The sequence below is a fragment of the Ruditapes philippinarum genome, unplaced genomic scaffold (genome assembly GCF_026571515.1).
Source record: "Ruditapes philippinarum isolate M1 unplaced genomic scaffold, ASM2657151v2 ctg6257_1_1_1_1, whole genome shotgun sequence".
Classification (NCBI taxonomy): domain Eukaryota; kingdom Metazoa; phylum Mollusca; class Bivalvia; order Venerida; family Veneridae; genus Ruditapes; species Ruditapes philippinarum.
Window position 1 is genome coordinate 57,517 of NW_026865778.1, and position 22,270 is coordinate 79,786.

A 22,270-nucleotide genomic window follows, 5' to 3' on the forward strand; every position below is an offset into this window, starting at 1 on the left:
TATTCTTTTCATCCTTTTACTGCTGTACTGCGGGCTACGCTGATGTAGATTTTCGTTTTTCCCACGTTTGGCGCTTTAGCGACGCCATTTTGTATACATGCTACTTGGATAAAAGCCAGACAGTCGGACCGATCTGGAATAATAAATCGTGGGACCTAATCAAAATTTATCGGACATGTCTGTCGGACCAACGTATTTCGGGAAGTCTGTACTTCTAAAATGTTGCTTTCAGAATTATGCCCCTTGTTGTCTAACAATACATCAGTATTCAGATTTTGTGTTTGTAACTTAAAATTGTTACAAGTGGGCTACATTAAAGCTTATGCACAATTAAAAAAGCACTTATCTATCAACATATTGTTTATAATAGCCAGAATGACTCAATGTGATGCTTACCTCTAAACAAACAAGCTAAAAAAAATTTATGCATTTCCTTAGACGTGAACCGATTACTCACATTAGACAGACTGCGATTAAGTGACGATTTGAGAAAACAATTGTCATGGCCATATTTCGATTCATTGCCACCAATTTTGCAAAATATCTCCATTCTAGTAATATTTAAAGCGGTGCTTTTTTTATTGTTTATGCAATCAAATCAGAACGTATGTAATGTATACACTAAAAAGTAAGACATGATCAGTCTGCGAAATAACTTATTTAGATCATAGGCCATTTAGGCCTTCAACCTAGGCAAAAGTATAGGCTTGGACAGATTATCACAGTTTCAAAACATGATTGTGCAAAATAAAGATAACAGTTTATTTTATGTTTCATTCACATCAACAAGGTTCAATTTAGGCACTAATGCATGGAAAATCAGACGGTCACTTTTCAATAAAACTCTCTTTTTCTGTTCTTTATATAGACAATACATGTATTCTTCTTTTCACGTAAATCTTCTCCTTTAAAATATGAAAACAAGTATCAACAAAAAGCAAGCATTGCATTCATTGAATGCATCCTCTAATTAAACAAAACCACACAGTTTAACTCCCGGTTTTGCTTCAGACGTGTAATGTAGGTGTAATGTAGCTGTTCACTAATCTAAATGGGTCAATCTAAAAATAAATGTATTTGACAGACAGTTACAATAACTTGTTCTTTAACCCACAAATATTTACGTTTTTTCTCGAGCATTGTCCGTACATTTACGCTTATCAGTAGCTGAAGTAGATAAATATAGATTATGCATAATTAAATGACGTATTACGTAAATCTTACTTGATGTACATAGACTGATGACGTATTACACGACAATTTCGGAAAAATATTGAAACTGAAACTAATTTTGTATGAAAACACTGAATTTAAACGCCCGTCGGCCTTAAGATATTTGGATTTTTGCAGGCCCAAATTGGATTTTGACATGCCTCGCGTATCGGCATGTGCCTTATTTTCACAGACTGCATGATTTTTAAATAAGACACCTCTTAAAATTAATGGCCCGAGTTTACAAAAAGGAAGTTACTAATTGAATCACAAAGTAACAATCGAGAATTAAATAAAGAGATGCATCCCTAGTTTTTATGTGCATTTTTTCAAGGAATTTTTTGTATGATGATATTTAATCATTTAAAAATTAATAATTTCATTTAATCCGAAAAGAATAAAAACATACAACATAGCAATTACATTTACACGGCATTTAGAATTCCCCAAGAGCTAACGCCTGGAAGGTAAAGAAAATGGTGTTAAGCAAGGTTTTCAAATTTGTAGATTATAATTTAAATAATGACCCAGTTGCTCATAACTTCTTATTGGGCAGCATCTTTACATTATAATAAAAATTACATAGCTTAAACAAACAATATCTCAATTAACTATTTTACTAGACTAATTACTTGGACTATACATAATGGTAACATTATTGAAGTTTTAGCTGTATGTGAGAACATAGCCTATTCACAGTACACTCTGCATAAATTTTTATCTTGTCTAGATCTATCTATCTGCCGTTAAACGGTAAATGTCAAAATAAATGCAAAAAGATATTTTGTGAGCCAATGTAAATTCTGAGTTATTGACAAGTAACAATTATTAAAAATACTTTGTCAACACTGTAAATTGACCCGAAAGCATTCTTATGCAATTGTTGAATAACAGGTTTCTTATTTTAATAGAACTTCAACAACCATAAATTTAGCTTCAGTTCCAGTTTGACAACATGACCTATAAAACAAACATTTTACAAATATCACAAAACAAACACTTTTGACAAATGTACTGAAACTTTCACTCAATTAATCAGACTTTCTATCATTCCTTAATATAGTTGTCAAGGCAGAGAATATCTTGATTTGTAAATGAAACAGGAATTTTCTCTTTTATTTGACGTTTTTTACTCTAGGGAAAATGACAGAACATTGGACGACAACTGAAAAATATTCAATATATACGATTGCATATGGTATAATTTGTAATAAGCAATATACCTTCATGTGTGTAAAAGTTGTACACCTTACATATTATGCATAAATTAATCAATAAAAGGGAGAAAAACAACGCTAAATTTACAAAGCCTGCTTTGTTCAAAATCGCCGGAAGTAGCTCGCACCTGCTACATGTCCCGAATACTTAAAATTAATATTGTTGTCGTCACAAACCAGCCTCCTAAAAATGACACAAAATGCCCGGAAATGTGTCAGGAATCTTTTTAGGGTATCTTTCCTCGTATTCTACGACCGTATTTATAATAATTGAATTGAAATGCCGGCGCCATTAAATTTTTCTCCTAGTTAGCTATATGTTATTATATTTAGTTACATTATGTACAGAAAAAAGAAGGCACTTGCTCTTACGGTACTGAACAAGACGAGAACTGACCGGGGAACGTGGGGTGTCATCATAAACACAATGTTTCTTTTAATTTACCGGCAATCCTTCAATAAGATAGCCATGTTCCAGGTCAATATTTTATTGATAGATCTTAATCTCTAATAACACGTCTGCAGTTGAACCCATGATAATACCATACGGAAGAAAAATCTCCCTTTTTCAATTGTTTCTTTTCCATTGTAGTACATTTTAGTTTAAAAAATGTGTGTTTCCAATATAAATCTTTTAAAAAATCTGATTAAATTGGCAGTAACTTATCGTTCAAAAATTTTTCCCACATGCATGCAGAGACATATTAAGTGCTGTATACACATGTACGTAATATGTTATGAAAATCTCATAATACATGTACATTTAATATATAACTGTTTTAGGCTCGTTTTTAGCGAACAACCGTTTATACATGAGCAAATATAGCCTGTCCAAAGTTTGTAACACATTTAAAATGGTGTGTAACTGTTTTCTCTGCGTGTTCGTGCCGCGCGCAGTAATATGCTAAGGGTCATATCTATAAGAAATAGTCACAAATGTTGTAAGTCGAATGTAAGTGAGAGGTTGATATTTAAAAAGTCTATTCGATTCAAACTTTATCAGTTCAACATTTTCAAAGTAGTGATAGGTAAAATTATTCCATTCTCTTCATTTTATTTCAATATGTATTGATGAGGTGTCTGATAAAGCTGAGGGTGACTGATAAAGCTAAATCTACCAGGCATGTAATTTATCACCAGAAATCAAAATAATGACATGATAAATCATAGTATTGCAGCAGCCGTGCATATAAATGTTTTCTGCATCGTAGATTGTTTAATTACTAATGTACACGAAATTTGATAATTGCGTTTTGTTTTATGGCATATTTCTCGATTGACTTTACTAAAATAGTTAAAAGTTACAACGCTTTGATTACTATTAACTTGATTTTCTTTGTTGGCCTAAGCGTTTCTAGCGGCTGACGTCATCTTTACGTGTGTCTTTGCTGTGTGTTTTTTTACTCACGAGGCAAAAGTAATATCTTCACACTTTACATTTTGTGTCATTTTAAACAAGGACAACTCATATTACAAAACATGTGTGTCATTCTGCGGGTGAATATCACATCATATTTAATGACCCGCTACTGAATAAATATAATTATGCTTTTTTGATAGTAGTGTTATTTGTGAACTTATCGTCATAAGAATTTGCTTGATTTGAAATTGGTTATATACAACTTATTGCTCACAGGATAAACGTGCCGAGATAAATCACGGCTAGCGCCTCGGGCCACACATGTATTTATCTTATTCAGGCTTGATTATTGATCCCTTAATTTTAGGGATCACATTGCTCCAAATCCTAATTTTTATAGCGTTTAAGGTAACTATATATGGTGCAGGGACGAATGTATAACATATGAAGCAATGTATTTTTAAAGACAATGTTATACAAGAATACAACTTGTTGAAACATTTATAGATATACCAAATATGTTCAACATTTCTTTTTTTATATAAATGATCTATATTTTAAAAAGCCTGTTTCAAGAATAAGGTCTTTGGTGCAATAACCTATAATCTCACATCCCTTTTAAATTATAGTGTACAGACTTTTTGTACTCCCAACAATGAATATGACTGGAAAAAATGTATCAAAAGGTTAATGAAATTTACGATTTTTATCACTGACCATGGGCTTTGTAATTCAGTGCATTAGCTTAAGAATATGCTAGGTGAATTTTCAAATTCTTTGGAAGTTAAAACTAAAATAATCAAAATAGTAATACAGTTCAAGACCTCAATTAAATGAAAAATATTATCTTATAAAAAAAACGAAAATTTTCTGTAATCGATATAGATTCAGAATGACAGACAGTAGGGTGAGTTTTTGAATATTGACTATCAACTATCGTTATTGACTATTGACTATGAATTCCTTGCCGTCGTAATTGTGTAATATTGAAAAAAATCCAAATTATTTATTTCAATTTATTGCTTGAATAAAATTGAATTGAAAACTGGTTTTTGATTTGTAGAATGATAACTCGTATTTATAGACATGTCATGTATATATGTGTATCAAAAAATTAACAGAGATTTAACTTAAATGTGATACACCCATGTATCCCATAAGAAAAAAAAACACATTAAAAATTTAATTGCTTCAGAGAGATTGGTTCATTCGAAACAAAGCTGAAGGAACTTTCGAAAATACTCTTGTCAACAACATATTAGGAGGAAAGTTCATCTCCTTTTGATTTTAGCAAAATTCTTGATAAAACGGATCACCTTAAATTGTTCCATACCTTTTGAATGTTGGCTCATCACAAATTCTCAACCAGACACGTTCCTTCCTAATTGGCCGTAGTCAAATTGTTGTGTTGAACACTCCAGAGAAGTCCTTGTAAATTCTGATCTTCCCCGGTTTTTTGTCCTTGTCAAATTCTGCTTGCATATTTATATTAATGAACTTCCTTCTTCTGTCTCCATGTCTCAAAGTCACCAAGTCTCAAAGTCATCAAAGATTTCCACCACTAGTAACTTACAATCCATTATTATACCCGAAAGCCATCGATAACAAACATGCAGGAACAATATCATTACCGGCGTTCCTTTGAGCATCACATGCTTTAATAAAACTTTATTTGGTTAGTATATTTTTCTGGTGCTTCGGGATAATTAATTTCAACATTTTAGACTGTTCAAAATTGAGTACCGCTCAAGCTGATGCTAGTGGGCGTGAGAGATGTTGCACTTTTTCATTATACCTCATTATACTAATTCAAACCGAGTGTGCAATATTCATGTAATTTTGTTGTGATTAATGCTTCCGAGGTATCACATTTTGTCCATATTTTTATACTTCACTACAGCAGGTGTCAAGTGCTGTGTGACAGCTGTTAAAAGTTGCTCCGTACTTAACGTCAGTGTTGTTGTATTTCTCTAGTCCTTCGGGTTAATTGATTCCAACATTTATAAATGTTGAAAATTTAGTACCGTTCAATTCGGTGTTAGGGGCGTGAGGGATATTGCATGTTTTTCGTTATCCCTCGTGTACAGTCTTAATCAAACCGAGTCTGCAATGTTCATGTAATTTTGTTGTGATTAATGGTTCAGAGGAACCACATTTTGTCCTGAATTTCAACTAGACTTATTATGTTTTTCAAAATCTCAACCTAGTAACCACTATATAGACTTCATCATACAATTAAACTCTATCAAGACTTACTTGACATATGAACCTCTTTGTCTTAGTATTAAAGACCATAAGTTTCGCCCCACCCTTCAATTGTTTCACACTTTTGGAACAAGCTGTTCTTGAAACATTAAAGTATAAGTTTCCTTGTTGTGTAAGAACAATTTTCTCAGTGACTTGAATTATTTCAAAGTCTATCACTATATCCTATTTATTTTCACCAGTTTCGTGGACAGTAACTTGCAATTTCCAGTACCGTTCATGGACAGGCTCAATGAAACCGAGTCTGCAACATTTTCAGTTTTTTTTTGTTTATGGGGGTTATTTAGGGATTCTGTTTTTCTCTTTTTTAACACCATTTTCTAAAAATGATCTTCTTTTTCTGATGAAGACTAAATGGCAAAAGCTAAGAAAAGCGTTCGTGTTTTTTATTGTACAGATGCTAATTTTCATGAAAATTTAAAATGCATTAAAAGGTAAAATATTGCCAATTGAACATTGCAAGCAGCCCTTTCAATCCATGCAAATTATAAAATAAAGGTCAAAACAAGGTCCATACTGCGTTAGTCACACTACAGAAATATGGTAATAGATATTGCATTATATACTGCAAAATCAGTTATTCGTTACATTTAAAATGTAAAAAAAATACTTGAATTGAAAATATGTTGTGTTAAACAAAGGCATGTAATATGCAGCTGGCTTAACAAACTGTTGGACAGAAAAATAATCATATCATATACGCGAGGACGGTCAGAAAATATCCGGACTTTTCATGCTCCTCTCTTTCCACATGCAGCTATATACACACATTATATATTGGTGAAAACTACATTCATTCGCCAATAACGTGGTCAGTTTATTTTCAATGATAGTTATGTATACACAGTATTTTGCCCTCTAGCTGATATATGATAGGTGTTTCGTCTATCATGGGCTGTTTGTTAGAGGAACAACGCTCTGTAATAAAGTTTCTGGTTGCAGAGGGTGAAAAGCCCTGCCACATCTTTCAGAGGCTTAAAACAAATTTCTGATAAATGTGTATCACGTTCAACCTTCTACAACTGGGTTTCTCAGTTTCGTGAAGGCAGAACAAGTGTTTGTGACAGGCCTAGGACTGGGCGGCCAGCTGAGGCGGTGAACCCAACAATGGTAGCAAATGTTAAAGCTTTTGTTAACAAAATTCGTCGAGTAACTTTGGAGGAGGTAGCCAACAAGTTTAGCATCGGTAAGGCATCGGCACATAAGATTTTACACGAACACATAGGCATGAGCAAGGTAAGTGCCAGGTGGGTGCCTAGACATCTGTCCGCAGATCGAAAGGCAACCAGAGTAACCAATGCAAAAGAACATTTAAGTCGTTTTAATCGTGAAGGAGATATGTTTTTGAACCGCATTATCACTGGAGATGAGATGCGGGTTCATTATTCCGAACCTGAGACAAAAGCTCAGTCAAAGCAGTGGAAACGAGCTGGTTCCCCACCTCCTAAAAAGTTTAAGCTGTCTCCTTCGGCTGGCAAAGTCATGCCTGTTGCCTTTTGGGATTCACGAGGAATGATACTTACTCATTTCATGCCAAAAGGTCAAACTGTCAACGCCAAGTACTAGTAATTCTGAAAAATCTCAGAGAAAAGCTGAAGCAAATGCGTCCCAGGTTAGCACAGAAAAATGTCCTCCTTCTTCACGATAACACCCCCTCCCATACCGCCGCAGCTACAGTGGAGGTTATCAACTCTTACAAATGGCAATTGTTGTCTCACCCTCCTCGCCCAGACCTCGCCCCCTGTGACTTTTATTTGTTTCCAGAACTGAAAAAATTGCTTGCTGGAAAGAAATATAAGATCAGGGCGGCTTTGATATCTGCTGTTACACAGTACCTAAAAATAGGTCTACGTCATGGTTCACAGCGGGAATACAAAAGCTCCCACGAAGATGGCAAAAGTGAGTAGACGTAGGTGGAGAATATTTTGATCAGTAGAAAGATTTTTTAAAATGTTGAATGGTTTTCGAGAACGAGTCAAAAGTCCGGATATTTTCTGACTTCCGCTCGTATAAAAGAATACAATTATGACTACCGGTATGTAAAATAAACAAGAGTAAGAGACCAATACCCATTAACAATGAAACAAACAGGAACAGAAACGGAGAATGAAAAGTATTATCTAAATTTTAATATATTATTCTTTTTTACAAAACAGAGAACGTTTAGTAGTATTGTTTTATCACAACTTTTCATTAATCTGTCAAGTTAAAAATATTGAATGAACATAAAAAAACTTGAAAGAAGAAATTTACGCCTACAATGTCATTAAACTATGTACATTCAAATAAGTAGTGAAATTCATTATGGATACTGGGAGAGGACATTTATAAGCTTTATAGCTTTCTGCCCAATCCCAAAATGTACTTTGTAAATATTGTTCACTTGCTAAAGTTTTGTTGAATAAATATGTTTAAACCAACTGGATACACAATTTGGTAATAATTATATCAAAGCACCTTATATTGTCTCATACAATGTATACCGAAATGTTTTCTACCGAAACGTATAGCGACCACCCCTATATGTTAGTTAAAACAGATCTTTTGACAATTTATTTAATATAATATCATATTTTTACCAGCTTACTAGATCTGAAATATTTATAGTATAAAACTATAAAAAAAAAAGTCTTTTGATATATATTATATAGGGATGGTCGCTATACGTCATTTTATATTAAACTGTAATGTACTTTTTGTCTTAATGGAGACAAGCAGCTTTAATTTCATGTTAAAATTAATCATGTCTAATTATGTTGTTTGGATATTTTAAAGTTTCCATGCGCCGATGTATATTAAAGGATTGCAGTGAACGAGTATGTTATGTCAACTAACACCTCCATTGTCCGAGCACGTGTATGCTTGCTCCTTATTAGTAAAGGTGTTTCAATGTATGATGAATGGCTACCGCTACGTCTTTTTATTTTAATCAAATCATAATAAAATGGCCATATCTTACAGTACAGGAAAGTAAAAAATAATAAATAATAAAATGATAAACATGTTACATTAAGCTCACTTTTATGAAGTTTTATTTGAATATTTAATCTGTGAGGACAAACTATATTCTATGCAATGGAGAATATCTGATTTTTAAAAGTACCTTAAACAACTGGATAATTATTTAGGGGTTGATCTCATCTTTGAAATGAAATCTGATTTGATTTCGGTATTGCAACACATTCGGTATGATAACATATATTTCGGTTCGTGACAAATCAGGGAAGTTATCTTGATATTTAGTTATTTGTTTCTAATTTCATTATAAATGATTATTTCGAACTGATTTTTTGCATGAAAGTCAAACTAAACCTATTGTAATAGATTATAATGAAAAAATATAATAGAACGCTTAATTATGATTTTCCAAGTCGATTTCGGTATTGTAACATATATTTCGGTTCGTGACAAATCAGGGAATAATCTTGATATTTAGTTATTTGTTTCTAATTTCATTATTAATAATTATTTCGAACTGATTTTTTGCATGAAAGTCAAACTTAACCTATTTTATGCTTTCCAGTGTTTTATTGTAATATATCAGATGATTATATTCTGATAAACCACTAGTGAAATTTATAAAATATAATTTTCACTGTAGCCGAACTATATCTGAATGCGGATGAACAGAAAATCATAACTAAATGGAATAACAGGCAGAAATAAATGCCGTCTTTCGTAAATTTTGCTTCTTTAAGAAAAGAAAGTCAATGTTATCATACATCATGTTAGAAATTTAACAAAATTAGAGAAATTTAACGGAACTAGATTTCAAAACTGATGATGTGACGTCATGATATAATGACGTCACAAAGGAGATGCGCGACGTTATGCGGCAAAATCAGTAAAAAAAAATAGCTTAAAATCAATTAAAAACATAAAATAAAAAGAAAATTTATTTGTTTTACATATAAGATTGAAATATATTTCATTCGTGAACACCAGCTATTATATTTTCACTCGTGGCTACGCCACTCGTGAAAATATTGCATCTGGTTTTCACTCAGTGAAATTATATTTCAATCTTACATGCAAAACAAACAAATATCCTCTATGTAATATATTATAATGAAAAAAATAGAATAAAACGCTTAATTGTGATTTTATAAGTTGATTTCGGTAATGAAAAGTTGATTTCGGTAACTTTACCGAAATCAAGTACCGCCTAAAACTATGATAAATTTCATTTCGCGAAATGAATTTCATTTCGCATGTCTGCTAAGTCATGTGATCTGAAAAATACGTCATAACCAAAACAATCGAGTGATCCAAATCAATTCGCGTATTTCGCTTCCTGTTTACGAAAATGGCAAGGGATATTTTTCTACTTTTGTTATTAAACTTTGTTGGTTATTCGTTGACATTTAGTTTCAAAGACATTGGAAAGTCTATTCATATAGCAGAAAGCTTGAGGGAAAAGGACACCACTTCCAGGACATTGAATTATGTTATGAAAGAGAAAAATGTTGTTGAGAAAAATATTCCGCATTTTGTGCAAGATGCTCTTAATGATGTAAAAAGTTCTCGGTACAGAAGAGCTGTTGAAAACGGATTAAAACCAAATAGCTCATCGGTAGGTATTTCTAGAAGATATATCATGTAACAAATTTTTCTTCTATTTATAATAAGTTTGCAACTACTAAGTACTGTACGGATATTGCAAAATTATTGTTAAGACATGTAAAATTTAAACTGTACTGGCATGCGAGCAGTTCCCGTACAGAAGCAGTACCTGTATTTTTCATTTAAACGCATAAAAGAGACAAAATCTAAGTGTCAGTTCGGCAGTATGTATAAAAGTCTCATTTTAAATCACTTTCACCTGTGCGTTGTCAAAACGTGACCTTGTTTTCTCTGGGGGATTCCGTCCTTGCGCGCATGCGCTAAAATACTTACACGTGAGGCCTGTTAAAGCGTTTTCCACTAATACCACCTGTTACAGATAAGTAGGCAATGTGATGAAAACTTGTTTAATTATCAGAATTTTGATCAATATTACTATATTAAATAATTTTATGGCTTTGATGCGTAAAATATCATGCATTCAAGCATGCCATTGTATGAGAATGCGTTGGGGTAACGGTACCGTGTAATAGATACCAGCGTTTAGTCTACGCTCTATTTCCTGAATTACATCTATTTATCTCTTAGAAAATGGTCTGTTCAACAATTATAATTGAAAAATAGGTCCGATATAACAAAATTGTATAATTATAATGGGTTAAATTTTATGTACGGGAACTACTTCTCTTCATACAAAATAATGGATAATTTCGGTACCCCATATGAGGCCTCATAACTAAGGGTTATTCTATGTTTAGAACATGATGGAATTTCCATGATTTGTGTGACGAGCCAACTAGTGATGTGTAACATTCAAATTTTGGTGAGTGAGCGTAATAAAAAATAATGTTTAAGTAACTACGATTTTTGTACGGGAACTGCTCGCATGCCAGTACTGTATAATTACAGTACACGAAATAGCTTAAGGTCTTCAGCATACCCGTTTATATACAACTATGACATGACGTGAACGCTGAAGACAGACCCCTAGGGTAAATCCACCAATAATCATGTCAGGAATCTGACACGCTCGTATAGTGACATATACATTCATCGAACATGCCATGAATTAAAGTAAAGCATACCTTGATATTAATATGTATAATCTGTTGATAAGCCAAGGATTGACACATTGAAATATTATCATGAACATAAACTACCTAGTAGTTTCAGACAGGTAAAAAATTCAGCAGATCCCTTGGCCGCCATATTGCCAACATGTTTGACCACATGATTATGAGATTAACCTTTATGGGACGGTAGAATGATCCATCCATGTGCTTCCAACTTTTAAATTATAAATTACTTTTTTATAAAGATATTGAAAAAGGTGATTTACTGACTTTTAGATTCAATTTGAATATAATGATATTTAAGTACTAAAAACTTAAAGAAAATAAATAAAAACATTGACCAATGACGTCATACAAGGTCATGGCTGACTGTAGTCGGTGTAATTGATGTTTCACAGTTAAATAGGCAATTTTAATGACAGTATTAATATTTTGATACTTTAAATGGTATAGCACGATATTAAAATAATTGTTTTATCGCAAAATGCACAAGAATTGATTTGGTCAAGGGTATTTGCAAATTAAAAATAAGGTTATTAAAATCAACTTATGTTATTCTGGCCAGGTTTCGTAACGGGTCTAATCCAAAACTTTAATTCCGCATCAGATGAAAAACAAAAATATTAAAAAGCGGCATATAAAGTTTTGGAAGCCAGAACTAAAGTCTTAACACAAATTAGATAAAATAGAAAACTATTGATAACAAAGTCTTCATATTTCACATATTGATTGGTCATAACTAGTAGATGACCCCCTATTGATTTTGGGGTCACTATGTCAAAGGTCAAGGTCACAGGGGCCTTAAATGTTAGAATTGTTTCAGCTCATTATCTTGGTTACTATTTATTACAAAGTCTTCATATTTCACATATTGATTGGTCATAACTAGTCAATGACCCCTATTGATTTTGGGGTCAAAGGTCAAGGTTACAGGGGCCTTGATTGGTAGCATGATTTCTACTGATTATCTTGGTTACTATTTATCACAAAGTCTTCATATTTCACATATTGAGTGGTCATAACTAGTTGATGACCCCTATTGATTTTGGGGTCAAAGGTCAAGGTCACAGGGGCCTTGATTGGTAGCATGATTTCTACTGATTATCTTGGTTACTATTTATCACAAAGTCTTCATATTTCACATATTGAGTGGTTATAACTAGTAGATGCCCCCTATTGATTTTGGGGTCACCAGGTCAAAGGTCAAGGTCACAGGGTTCATAAATGTTAGAATGCTTACCGCTCATTATCTTGAAAGCTGATTAGCACAAAGTCTTCATATTTCACATATTGATTGGTCATAACTAGTTGATGACCCCAGGGTCACTTGATCAAAGGTTAAGGTCGCAGGGGCCTTGATTGGTAGTATGATTTCTGCTGATTATCTTGGTTACTTTTTATCACAAAGTCTTCATATTTCACATATTGAGTGGTTATAACTAGTAGATGACCCCTATTGATTTTGGGGTCACCAGGTCAAAGGTCAAGATCATAGGGGCCATATTTGTTAGAATGCTTTCTGCTCATTATCTTGGTTACAATTTATTACAAAGTCTTCATATTTCACATATTGATTGGTCATAACTAGTAAGTGACCCCTATTGATTTTGGGGTCACCAGGTCAAAGGTCAAGGTCACAGGGTCCTTGAATGGTAGTATGATTTCAGCTCATTATCTTGAAAGCTGATTATCACAAAGTCTTACATATTTCCTATAGTGATTGGTCAATACTTGTAGATGACCCCTATTTTTGGGGGTCACTAGTTCAAAGGTCAAGTTCACAGGGGCCTTATATGTCAGAATGGTTTCTGCTCATTATCTTGAAAATTATCACACACTGACACAGTCTTCATTTTTTTTCTTTTTTCCATAACTGAACACTTCCATGTACCCATTTATGGCAAGTTTCTACAACAAAATAACCAGTAATGTGGGTCAAGGGCTAGAAAGGGGGCATATGTTTTGTTTGACATTTTTTGTTTACTTCTTTGTTTTTGATATGAGCTTGAATTCTGTGCATTCTGGATCAAGGCCGTGAGATTGTCCTGTACAATCAGATGGTATTAATATAACCTGGATGAAAGAATTCTGTTGTATAATAAGAGATCAAAAGAAGGTATATCCTGCTGGCCAAAAAGCAAACTGATTTCTTTCAACTATAGTATGTTTTTGAAGAGATATTTTGAAATATTAGTAAGATGGTAATTATTCTGTTATGTTCTGGAGATATGCTGTTTTAAAAGCAGCTGGAGTTTCTGTCCAGCAGTCATTAACTTCAAATGATGAGATTATAACTTTTTTGTTCATGTATTAATTTTGAAATAATTCAGCAGATACACTATACATACATTTATATACATGATTATGTATATTGTAGCACATTGAGACAATGCGTTATGTGCAAGGTTCCAGGTTTATAGGTCCATGGGCATGGTTTCACTTAGACTTAAAAGCCATTTCTCGTAGAAGTGCAATGATGGTTGTATCAGGTCACCAAATCTGTTAACTGTTTATATATTCTTGAAATAACTTAAGATTTACAAATGAGTTGGTCATGATGAAGTGCCTTGCACAGGCTCCAGGTCAAGGTCATGCTTGTACATCCAATGTCATGATGCAAATTTTCCATATACATGTTAGTGCTTTGCTGGTTGTGTCCGGTTAATTGATCTGTCATTTCTGGTTGATTTAGGCAGGATTTTTTATAAAACCTGACATAGATGTGTTGGACATGATGAGTTATATGATAATCTGTTGTGTGTAATAATCAGGTTTCAGACTCAAAGGTCATGGTCACACTTTCACTTCCAAATGAATTCTTTAATGCCTGAAGAAAGTTCAGAAACACTTGGATATATTATGATATAACTCTATTTAAGTTCTGTTTGATTCTCACTGCAGTCAGCTTGTTATTGACAGAGTTTTACCCCTTTTTAACCATAATATTCTGTGAAATTATCAATGTTTTCTGCAGGATAACTTTTGAAAGATTTCAATGGACCTTTTTGGTGTTTACAGTTTTATGTAAATTGGCTAACTTGTTATCCAATCGCTACACTTACATAATACATAGTCACTGGTTGACCTGATTTGCACAAAAGAGCATGTGCTTATGTTTGTGATACTGTTTGTGAGCAGTTGACCTAGCAATGAATGGAAAAGATGTGGCTAAATGTTCCACTACGAAAAACCGGAAAGGTCCATGGTTGTTGTTTCTGGAGGATAACTTTGAAGGTTTTCAATAATTGTGTTTAAACTTGGCATGTGTGTAAATTGTACTATCAAAACACAGGTTAAGTTCTATTTTCCCTGCAATCAACTTACTATTTAGAGAAATACCCCTTTTTAACCAAATTTTCTGTAAAATGATTTTTCAGCAAGATAAGTTTTGAAGGTTTTTGTTGATTTTGTTTATATTTGATATGGAATTACATATACATGTATCAAAACACAGGTCAAATTAGATCTTCACTGCAATCAACATAATTATTGACAGAGTTATAACTCTTTTTTTATCCAAATTTTATGTAAAATCATTGGTTTGAGCAGGATAAGTTTTGAAGGATTTCAATGATTGTGTTTATATTTCGCTTGTAGCTATATCAAAACACAAGGTTAAATTAGATTTTCCTCAGTAGGACTCTTGTTATTTTTGTTGAACCATGTAGATGTCCCAAATCAGGTCGAGGAACATAAGGAGGAAGTAGATGTCCAAAATCAGGTTCAAAGCACTGAACAATCACGATCTTGACCCGTAATGAGTTATTACACACATTGTATACAAAACAAAATTTTGGTCAATTTATATATTTGAGAATAAGCAACGAATGAAGGGAACCTTTAGTCAAAATATATTGGGTGATGTTATATCAGTTACATATGGATTTGTGTTACAGTTGCTTGATTTCTATATGACTTAAAATAAAACCTGGAGGGTTCTTGTTACAAAAGAATAGTATCGTAATACTTTTTGTATTATAATGCATGTAGTAAATATTAAGAGTACATTGACATTATTTAATAGTCATATTTATAGTTCTTTTAAGCATTAAAAAAAGCAATAGACTTATAAAGGTTACCAGTCATCTGATAATGACAAAATGTTTACATCTCTTGCAAGTTTAGACTTATATAAATTTTCAAAAAATAACTACATAGAAACTGAACATGTACTGTATACACTTATATAAATTTTCAAAAATAACTACGTAGAAATTGTAGATGTACTGTAAATTTTATTTGCCTTACTTTAACCTGACCTTAAGGTTGTCTTATTAGTGAAAAAATTGTATAAGTGTTATATGACAGAAGTTTGTGCTCAGTGTACAGATAGAATATAAGTTTTGTACTATTTTAATGATTAAATAAAAAGAAGAAAAAAACAAAAACACAAAACAAACAAAAAACAAAATATAATATGAGAATCTGATAATGATACAAAAAATATCAAAGTTATTTTATGCATTTATACTGAATTGAAATTTTGTATATGATTTTGACTGTCTTGTCTCTTTAGTGTCCGAAATTTTAGCTAAATAGACTGGTGCAATTTGTACTTTAAACCGGACACTGTCCTGTATCATACGGCAAATTTTTTTTAGCTGTTTCATATCAAAACCCCTAAAGTTTTCATTTAAGGTACTTCCAAATTATAAGCAGAGCCAGTTTATTGGTACAGATTGAAAGTATAACAAAACAAGATATGCTACATGTAAATGATCTATAAACAAGAAAAATGATTATATCTTTTGTAAATTGTTTCTCTTTCCATACTGAACGTTTAACCTCTATTGCCCTAAATTTTTGTTATGGGCCTGTTTTGTTTTGAATTTAGAACTGTCCATTGTTGATGTAAGGTAATTCAGTTTCAAAAATTTAGCTACAGATAAGTTTGTTTTGCCTTAAGAAGACCATGCTTTCCTGGTTATGTTATATCAGGTAGATTTGGAAGTATTTAATCAAAATGTTTTGTAATGTTAAAGACTTATTAAAGCAGCATGACTACACAGACATGCTAATTTTCATGGAAATTTTGAAAAATGTATTTAAAAGTAAAAATATTGTGTAGTGGACAAAGAAAAAGTTACTCATTGTAAACCGCGCTAACAATCCATGTAAATCACAAAAGACAGTCAAACTGTGCAAAAATTGATAAAAATTGCTGATAAAATATTGCAAAATCAGTCATTAATAGAACATTATATGTAAATCATTACTTGAATTTTAAATCTGTTTACTTTTCTTAAAGTCTCAATACGTTTTGTTCAAGTTTGATGTTCTCAAATATATTTTGGATCGTCTGGAGGCATGCAGCTTTAAACCTCAGAACAGTACATTTTTCTTCTTTAGAAAGAACAAACATACCCGGTATGCTTTATACTAATAAGAGCATGATTGACGATAATCACCTGCAGAAAGTAGTACTGTATGTGAAATATGTTTAATTTGTTATTAAAGTAGCAAAAATGTAAATAAAGTGGTATTTTGACTTTCATACAAAATACAAAATCACTTTAACTGTACTTTATTCCAAAGTGCAAAGGAAGCTAAAGATGATTCAGCCAATGAGTAACTTCTGAATTAGGTCTCGAAAAATAAAAAGGTTTTGAAAAATAAATGGAGGATATTCAAGTTTTTTTTCTATAAATACAGGATTTATTTTTTATTGAGTGGTGTGAAAATGAATATTTCACAATATAACCTTATGATTAGAAAGAATTTACTTTTAAATTTGTGTATTGGGTGAATTAAGATGAAATTTTTCCAGCAAGACACCAGTGAAAATATGGAAAATATGCTTCACTGCAGTGAAAAATAAATTTTTACAGTGAAAATACGGAAAATGAAAATACACTTTTTTATTTCATCAATATTTCTCAATATTTCATTTATAAGTATACAGTCCTATAAAAAAAACAGTATAATTTTTGGAGCTTAATGGGCCTTTAAAAAAAAACAAAAAAACAAAAGACCATGTGCTCTCTGACGAGGTCGCTCAATTTTTGTATTTTAACATTGAAATATCTTAAACTTTGAATGGACTGTTCAAAATTCAAAGCTGGGCAAATCCATTACATAAAATCAGCAGGTTCATGGTTTAACAGAGTATAAAATTGGTAAAAATTTATATGCTTGCTTATACAACTGTATAATAAGAAAAAATGGTTCATGGCACATGTTGTACTATTAAACTTGTCATTATAAAATATTGAAGCATAGGTATTGGGTTTCAAAGTTTACCCTTTTGTAAGAAATATGTGTCATATTAATTTTATGGTTGGTTTAAACAATACATGTTTATCTGTGTGTTTTTATTACTTTATATCCTGTTAAAAAACCCACAATTTTAGATATAAAATGTTTAAACAAATTATTTTATAAGATAAATTGGAGACATTTAACTTTTGTGGTAAGACTCTGACATCAGAATAAATTATGGTAATGACAATAATGATGATATTGATAATTGGTATGATGAATATAAGGATAAAAATGATGATGTTATAAATAATGATGGTCAGGATAATGATAATAGTTGTTGTTGATGTTGATGATATAGTTGTTATTGATGATGATGATGATGATGATGATGAAGATGATGATGATGATGATGATGATAACTTTATTTTAAAGAGGCAGAACAGTTATGCAAGCCCAGTCTTTCCTGGTACAGAAAAAGTAATCAAGAGATGTCGTAAACATATGGAAATATTAGAAAACCCTATTAAGTATCACAGTATCACAAAATTGTGTAACGGGATCTTTAAAGTCACACTAACTTCAAACCACTAAACCCTCACTACTGTGGGCTCAAATCCCACCAGTGACTTCTGTGAGGAAGCTATTTAGCTATGGTAGTTATGGAAAGAAGATGGTTCTACTGTGGTGCCTAATAGTGTCTGAAATGAAAAAATGACATTTTTAAATACAGTTTTGTTACAGTCAGTATATGATAGGACAATCTTTATATCATGCAACCTGTAATGGTATAACCTGCTGAATTTATGTAATGGATTTGTTCTGCTTTGAATTTGGTACACTTTATTAAAGTTTCATAGGATTTCAGCATCAGAATATAAAAATTCAGCTACCAGCAATATATGGTCACACTGCAATGATTAGCTGCGCCACTTTCTGCTCCAATGGGTGAAGGGTTTGCATTTTTAATGCAATGAATAAATTTTGAAAACTTGCTTTTAGTAAAATTATTTACAGAAGTCAGTATCATTCAGAAGAGACTGTTCAGGGCAATTAATTTTATTATATACTTACAAATGAAATATTGAGAAATATTGATGAAATAAAATGTGTATTTTCATATTTTATATTTTCATTGTAAAAATTTATTTTTCACTACAGTGAAATATATTGTCTGTGCTTTCACTGGTGTCTTGCTTGACTGTTTCTTCTAAATTCAACCAATGCACAAAACAGAGGAAGTCTTTCGAATTGTAATGTCAAAAAAGAAAAATGTATTATTATAATAAACAGGAAATTCAATTTTTTTTGCTATATAAATACAGGATTTATTTTCATCATGTAGTATTACGATTATCATATTTCACTCACGGCTACTGCCACTGAGACTCATGAAATATTTATTACCGAAAATAAATCTTGTATTATTAGAAAAAACTTAAATATCCCCTACTTATGTACCATTTACTGTTGATTGAAAGTTTAATATTTGATTTTGTTAATTTTCTATGAACAGCATTTGAAGCCACATTTAATGCTTTTAGCTTTAACAGTATATTTTATTGATATGAGATAGCCTTTAAAAGTACACCGTTATAAATACACTTGTATTAATACTTTAAAATCTTTATATAATTTTCTGTACTCTCAGGTACATAATAGGACAGATTCTGGATATTAAATTACCTCCTTAGATTTCTGAGTCACAGTTTTCACAAAAGAAAGTATTGACTTTTATGTAAATTTTCATACGGGAAGTGAATATAATATTGAATAAATGCATGTTGTTTGTAAACATGCATGTCTCAAGTCATGCTACACGATACGCACATTTATCTTAATCTATTTGAAGCAAAATTTGTTTGCTGGCTATGTGGACCAAAAAATGATATAAAGCTCCTGGTATTCTAATTATAAATGCATTTTGTGTTTTGATAATGTATTTGAAACCTCACTACATATGATTAATCAATGATGTTTTAAAGCTGCAAGCCTCCAGATGAGCAAAAATATTTCGATAAAATCAAACCTGAGAAATATGTAAGATTTTAGGAAATGTATAAAGATTCAAAATTCTAGTAATAATTTACATGTTATGTGCGATTAATGACCAATTTTTCAGTATTTATAACTTTATATCTACTTCATTACTAACACAGTAAGTGCTATTTTTGCATATTTTGACCTCTTTATGGTAATTGTCCCCCGCCTTTTCGAAGAAAAAAGGGGGATATAGAAATAGGCTCCGTCCGTCTGTCTGTCCGTCCGTCCGTCCGTCTGTCCGTCCGTCACACTTTCGTGTCCGGTCCATAACTTTGTCATTTATGAAAGGAATTTGAAATAACTTGGCACAAATGTTTATTATAATAAGACGATGTGTCATGCGCAACAACCAGACCCCTACCTCCAGGGTCAAGGTCACACTTGCTCATTCAAGGTCAAAATTGCCTATTTGAGGGTATATGTCGTGTCCGGTCCATAACTTTCTTATCTATGAAGGGATTTTGTAAATACTTGCCATAATTGTTCACAATAATCAGACAATGTGTCATGCGCAAAAACCAGTCACCTACCTTCAAGGTCAAGGTCACACTTGGAGGTCAAATATTAACATAGTCTGTTACAGGGTATATTTCGTGTCCGGTCCATAACTTTCTTATCTATGAAGGGATTTTGTAAATACTTGCCATAATTGTTCACAATTATCAGACGATGTGTCATGCGGAAAAAGCAGTCACCTACCTTCAAGGTCAAGGTCACACTTGGAGGTCAAATATTAACATATTCTGTTACAGGGTATATTTCGTGTCCGGTCCATAACTTTCTTATCTATGAAGGGTTTTTGTAAATACTTGCCATAATTGTTCATAATAATCAGACGATGTGTCATGCGCAAAAACCAGTTGCCTACCTTCAACGTCAAGGTCACACTTGGAGGTCAAATATTAACATAGTCTGTTACAGGGTATATTTCGTGTCCGGTCCATAACTTTATCATTTATCAAAGGAATTTGAGATAACTTGGCACAAATGTTTGTTATAATAAGACGATGTGTCATGCGCAACAACCAGACCCGTACCTTCAGGGTCAAGGTCGTACTTGTTCATTCAAGGTCAACATTGTCTATTTGAGGGTATATGTCGTGTCCAGTCCATAACTTTCTTATCTATGAAGGACTTTTGTAAATACTTGCCATAATTGTTAACAATAATCAGATGATGTGTCATGCGCAAAAACCGGTCACCTACCTCCAAGGTCAAGGTCACACTTGGAGGTCAAATACTTACATAGTCTGTTACAGGGTATATTTTGTGTCAGGTCTATAATTTTTCATAGATCAAAGGATTGTGAAAATACTTCGCACAAAATAGTCACTATAATAAGAGGATGTGTCATGCGCAACACCTGCATCCCTACCTCCAAGGTCAAGGTCACACTTAGAGGTCAAAAATTAACATAGTCTGTTATAGGGTATATTTTGTGTTGAATCTAGAACTTCTTCATAGTTCAAGGGATTTTGAAATAACTTGGCACAAATAGTCACAATAATAAGACGTTATGTCATGCACAACACCTGCTCCTCTACCTCCAAGGTCAAGTTCACACTTAGAGGTCAAAGCTTAACATGATAGATTTTTAAATTCCGTGTTTCATTTTATTTTTTTAACAAATTTATTGTTACATTTGCAGATCTAGCATTGATCATAATTTTGGACTGAATGTCCTGAGGTCCATACCTCAATCTTTTGAAATAGCACAATTTTATGCTTCATATAAAACTCCCTGGGCGGGGGACGTTGGTAACTCTGTTACAAATTCTTGTTTACATGGGTTGTAAGTGCCATTGATAATGTGTAAATTGAATTCTTTTTGTAACTTCACAATATTACACTGTTAAATACATTTTAAAATTTTCATGAAAATTAGAATGAATCTGGAGGCGTGCTGCTTTAAAGGGGATGATAAGATTAAAAAAAATGTTTGTTTCATTTTTAGCTCACCTGTCACAAAGTGACAGGGTGAGCTTTTGTGATCGCTTTTCGTCCGGCGTCCGGCCGTTGTCTGTCCGTCCGTAAACTTTGCTTTAAATGACATCTCCTCATAAACCACTGAGCCAATTTCATCCAAACTTCACAGGAATGTTCCTTTGGTGGTCACCTTTATTTTGTTCAAAGAATTTAATTCCATGCAGAACTCTGGTTGCCATGGAAACCGAAAGAAAAATCTTTAATTATCTTCTTTTAAACAACCCTAAGAGCTAGAGCTTAGATATTTGGCATGAAACATCTTCTAATGAGTGTCTACCAAGTTTGTTCAAATAAAAGCCCTGGGGTCAAAATTGGCCCCGCCCCAGGGGGACATTGATTTTCCCTATATGCAT

The 22,270-nt window shown here is 32.5% G+C and overlaps 2 protein-coding genes across 4 annotated transcripts in view; one reads left to right on the forward strand and one right to left on the reverse strand.

The window, feature by feature from the left end:
* LOC132730291 (uncharacterized) overlaps positions 1-2,571 on the reverse strand; it is a 29,446-nt gene extending 26,875 nt beyond the window's left edge. For 2 of the 3 annotated variants that reach the window (XM_060716183.1, XM_060716181.1), the window contains exon 1: positions 2,436-2,565. The gene's annotated coding sequence lies outside the window, so the exon portion shown is untranslated. Of the gene's footprint in view, positions 1-2,435 lie in introns of all 3 variants that reach the window. The other variant, XM_060716182.1, reaches the window with a different exon arrangement.
* A 7,717-nt stretch (positions 2,572-10,288) lies between these two features.
* Positions 10,289-22,270, forward strand: part of LOC132730290 (sortilin-related receptor-like) — a gene marked incomplete at its 3' end in the record, with an annotated part of 49,605 nt that continues 37,623 nt past the window's right edge. Inside the window, 1 exon segment of the mRNA XM_060716180.1 lies at positions 10,289-10,627. Coding sequence (XP_060572163.1) covers positions 10,361-10,627 — 267 coding nt within the window.